At 43.6% G+C, this 4,435-nt stretch overlaps 1 protein-coding gene across 1 annotated transcript; it reads right to left on the bottom strand.

Moving 5' to 3' along the window:
* Positions 1–684: 684 nt before the first annotated feature.
* On the bottom strand, positions 685–4,151 carry LOC100661097 (trypsin-like). Its single transcript, XM_023539141.2, has 4 exons — positions 3,337–4,151; positions 2,203–2,456; positions 1,517–1,653; positions 685–947 (listed from the first exon to the last, which is right to left on the bottom strand). Exons 1-4 carry the CDS (start codon positions 3,522–3,524, stop codon positions 798–800), a joined length of 729 nt encoding a protein of 242 aa, XP_023394909.2. The 5' UTR covers positions 3,525–4,151; the 3' UTR covers positions 685–797.
* Between the last annotated feature and the right edge of the window lie 284 nt (positions 4,152–4,435).

Here is a 4,435-nt window from a genome sequence, read left to right as displayed (position 1 = left end):
ACTTGTTCTAATTTTCTTCAGTTTGAACTTGCATATGAGCAATTGATGGTCTGTACTGCAATTGGCCCTGGCCTTCTTCTGACTGATGATACTGAAACTTCCCATAGTCTCTTTCCATAGATGTACTTCATTTGATTCCTGTGTATTCCACCTGGCAAGGTCCACATGTATAGTTGCTGTTTATGTTGGTGATAAATGGTATTTGCAAGGAAGAAGTCATTGGCCTTGCAAAATTCATCTTGCGATCTTTGGCATGTGTCTTATATCAATATCTTTTGAGACATAAAAAGAGCAAATTAAGAAATCAGAAATGAGGCAAGAAAAATGCCATACTGCATGAAGATCACCAAGCAGCTAAGGAATAGAATCTGAAAAGGGAAAAGGACCTTCCTTCAGAGCCAACAGAAGGAGAGCAATCCCCTAGAGATTTCACCCTAAATTTGGGCTTCTAGCCTCTAAACTGTAAGGAAAAAAAAAGTCTGTTTGTTAAAGCCACCCACTTGCAGTATTTCTGTTACAAAACCTTATAGCTAAGAGAGTGGGTGATCAGTGAATTTATACCAACTTGACTGAATGAATGACTAAATAATCTTCCAATTCTCTCTTAATATAATTTTTTAATTCAATGTGCACCTTCTGATTTACCACTCATCTCAAGAGAACATTCATAATACTGAGAAGGACCACTCGTAGACTGATGTGTGGTGCATAATGGAATGTTTTATTTAGATACTGTTTATTTAGATGGGATGAAGATGGGGTTGACTAGCAGGGGATTCATGGAAAGGTACAGATGTCTAGTTGGCAGCAATGGTCTCCTGAATCCAGCTCACATAGTTGCAGACTTTGGTGTAGACACCAGGTTTGCCTATCAGAGCACAGCCGTAGCCCCAGGAGACAATACCCTGAAGCTCTCCATTGCAGACCACGGGGCCACCAGAGTCACCCTGAGCAAGAAGGAAGAGACCATCAGAACTCTTACCTGGGCCCAGATGGGAGAACGGCTCAGGACAGTCCTCCATTACCCTGGGCCCATCTTCCTAGGCTGCCAATCTCAATGAAGCACCTTCTCTTCTCCTGTAAATCCAACCTCTAGTCTCCAGGCTTTACCCCTGTCCCTCCTCCTCCCCTCTTCTAGCTCCATCTCTTTCCACAGCTGCAGTCTCGTGGGACAAATAAGAGTGAAGACTGGTGAGATTTAATGTAGTCTAACTATCCCTACTCCTCCCACAAGGGCTCATTTCCACAATATACTCCTGCAAAATTCACCCTGACCTACTGTTGGCTGGATGTCTTCTGTGTATCTTTAAGGTTAATGTTTACCCTAACAAAAAATAAAATCTATAACTCTCCCAAAGCTATCCCTCATCCTTCGTTATCAGTCCCACAGTCCTATAATTAACCCTATAACTATCCCACACCCCTCATAATCAATCCTCTATGTTCTGGAAAAAGGGAAATAGGATGGAACACAGTGAGACTGAGCTGGGGGAAGAAGAGGGGCAGAGAAACAAACCTGGCAAGAGTCCTTGCCACCTTTCAGGAAGCCCACACATATCATATTGCTGGTGATACGGCCTGGGTAAGCAATGTGGCAGACAAAGTCAGACAGGATTGGGGCTTCCAGACATTGCAAGAGGTCTGGGTAGTTGGCTGTTGAGGGCAAGAGTGAAAACAGAAGATGATTACACAAACATTCTTGCAGTTTCCTTCCCAATATCTCCTCCTCTTCCCCAACACTCCCACCCTTACTTTCAGATTGCCAACAGCTTCTAGTTTGGGAGAACAATGCTGTGCTGGAAGGCTCTAATCAGCAGGCTGTTCTCTCTCTGATGTGAACTTCAGTGAGCACGGACCTCAAGTCTAGAGGCTTTATTCTCAAGCAGGTCTACACTGCAGGCAGTATCAAATCCCATAAACTCTATTCTGTTTGCCTCACTGGTGTGTATTTCTCTCAGTATCACTAACCACCCTTCAGTTGAATACCTGGGCATCTTAATCATGGTTCATTTTTGCTGTGTCTTCTGCATGGTCCCAGCAAAAGGATCTTCCTAATTTCCATTAGTATATTCTCATACTCCATCTGCCCCCAAACTGTTCTCTGGGATCCTTGTGTTGAGTGACAGCTTGGACTAAGGGAACCTGTCTGCCTGTCCCAGCTGGGACTCTCATGCTGGACATTTTAGTTCCAGGGGCACTTACAGCCAATGATTTTAGTGTTGCCCCATCCAGAGGTGAGGCACTGGGTGTGAGCAGCGGCGCAGGATGTTGGCAGAGAGACATTGGACACCCAAGAGTTGATGGTAGCAGGGGAGCTCAGTTTAATCAACATGATGTCATTATCATATTCAGTTGAGTTGTACTTGGGGTGGAGGATGATCTTGGTTGCATTAATGAACTGCTCAGTGCCCTCAAGGACCTGAATATTGTGTTCTCCAAGACGCACCTGGATTTGGCTGGGTTGAAGGATTAAAAGTTTCTTAATTATCCAACTTGAGGTCCCTCCACCTCCCAACCACCCCCATCATAAGCACAAGCACAGACAGCAGCCACTGTAAGCATTCTTTCACAAAGGTGATTGTGAATTCAAGGTAGACCTATGAGACACAGTGAGATGAGACTAGTCCCTAGGTAAGTGTCACCACAAGCACAAACTCACAGCCTCCATCTTGTTAGACTTGGCAGGTATAGGAACAGAATACAAATGACCTGGATAAAAAATTGAGAGAGGGAAGGGCATTGGTGGTTGATCGACATCTGCCCTTCTTTCTTTGTTGGATTATTGATTATTGTAGGGAGATGTGGCAGGAGCCAGAGATAAGACAGAATATTGGAGAGAAAAGGGCACTGGTGGTTGATCAGCACCTGCCTTTCCTCCTCTGTCAAATTGCCAATTATTGTTGGGAGATGGGGCAGGAGTCAGAGGTGAGACCAAATATTAAGGGGACAGAATGAGTAATGCTTATTTTTAATGTTATACTGGAAATTTCATGTGCTTTATTTCCTCAACATGTCATTTTTTTGACTGAGCTATAATGACTAGGACTACTCCCTGATTCGTGTTCCCAAGCTCTTTCTGGGGATACTTCCTCACCCACCACTCCCCCTCCACACATGCCCATGTAAATTAGTCCAGTCATTTGGGAGGACATCAAGGGTACCCTGAAGGCCCCTCTCCATAGGGAAGACCATACACCATATAACACCTGGGGAACAGGGGGGCTGTTAAAAGCTGGATGCTTCACTTCTCAAGCCTGACTGTGTAGGGATCCTTGGCTTTGGCAAGGCTGGGGATGCATAGACATTCAAACACAGGGACAGAGTGTTGGCACTTACGGCTTGTAGCAGTGAGCCGCAGATACCACCCACTGGTCACTGATGAGAGAGCCGCCACAGAAGTGATTGCCCCCCGAGTTCAGGGACACCTGGTAGGGGAGGGAATTCTTCTGACAGGTATAGCCCCCAACAATCCTTTCATCATCAGCAATGGTGAAAGCAACTGATGGGGAGAAAGTTGGGAACATTCTGTTAGACCCATAGTTCTTGGAATTTCTACTCCACCATGAAGTTCTTGCAGAGTGGTAAGAAAAAAGATTTCAATGTTCTCTTGTTCCACATAAACAGGAAATGGTGATCTTCATGTAATTTGCCTCAGAATCTTATTATTCTATACCTTTAACATGCACTCTACTTGTACCATTATGATAAAAACCAAAAACCCATTGCCATCTAGTCAATTCTGACTCATAGAGACCCTATAGGACAGAGTAGAACTGCTCCATAGTGTTTCCAAGGAGCAGCTGGTGGATTTGAACTGCCAACCGTTTGGTTAGCAGCCAAATGCTTAACCACTGTGCCACCAGGGCCCCACCATTATAAGACTTTTGTTTTCAATTTGGTAAATAGGTTAATCTTTACATGTGTAACACACACACACACACACACACACACACACACACACACAACTATCAGAAACCACTTATATCACAACCTGAGGGTTTAAAGAACACTTTTCTCATAGAGCCCTTCTCAGCAGCCCTGCAAAGAGGTCTTCAATAAAGCTTTGCCTTATAATGGGGTGTTTGTTTTTGGTGGTAGGTTTTTTTTTTTTTTTTAATATATAATCTCCCCAAGAAGGGGCTTAAAAGCCACCTGAGAAAGTTCTTACCTGGACAGAAAATGGAGTTTTTTACTTTTGTTCTCCAAATTTCTCTTCTTGATTGTAGCCTAAATGTTTCACAAAGTCATTTCACAAAACATTATCAGGTCTCTCTCCACAACATTTCCCCCTATTCCAATTATCTTTACAACCTTCTTCAATTTAGCATTGTGAAGTTTAGCCCTCTAATTCATCAAAATTTCCTACAATGCCAAAAGTCTGTGATTATTTATATGAGCCCTACCATACAGGGATTTTAAAGTAACTTTAAGGAAG

The sequence above is a fragment of the Loxodonta africana genome, chromosome 8, assembly GCF_030014295.1.
Source record: "Loxodonta africana isolate mLoxAfr1 chromosome 8, mLoxAfr1.hap2, whole genome shotgun sequence".
Lineage (NCBI taxonomy): Eukaryota > Metazoa > Chordata > Mammalia > Proboscidea > Elephantidae > Loxodonta > Loxodonta africana.
Note: the sequence above shows the minus strand (reverse complement) of the source record. Positions and strands in the feature narration are given on the sequence as shown.

Coding starts and splice junctions, on each gene's coding strand:
- LOC100661097 (XM_023539141.2), bottom strand. CDS start 3,524: ATGTTCCCAACTTTCTCCCCATCAGTTGCTTTCACCATTGCTGATGAT. Junction 1,654..2,202: donor CAACACTAAAATCATTGGCT/GTAAGTGCCCCT, acceptor TGCCCTCAACAG/CCAACTACCCAGACCTCTTG. Junction 948..1,516: donor GTGGCAAGGACTCTTGCCAG/GTTTGTTTCTCT, acceptor CTTCTTGCTCAG/GGTGACTCTGGTGGCCCCGT.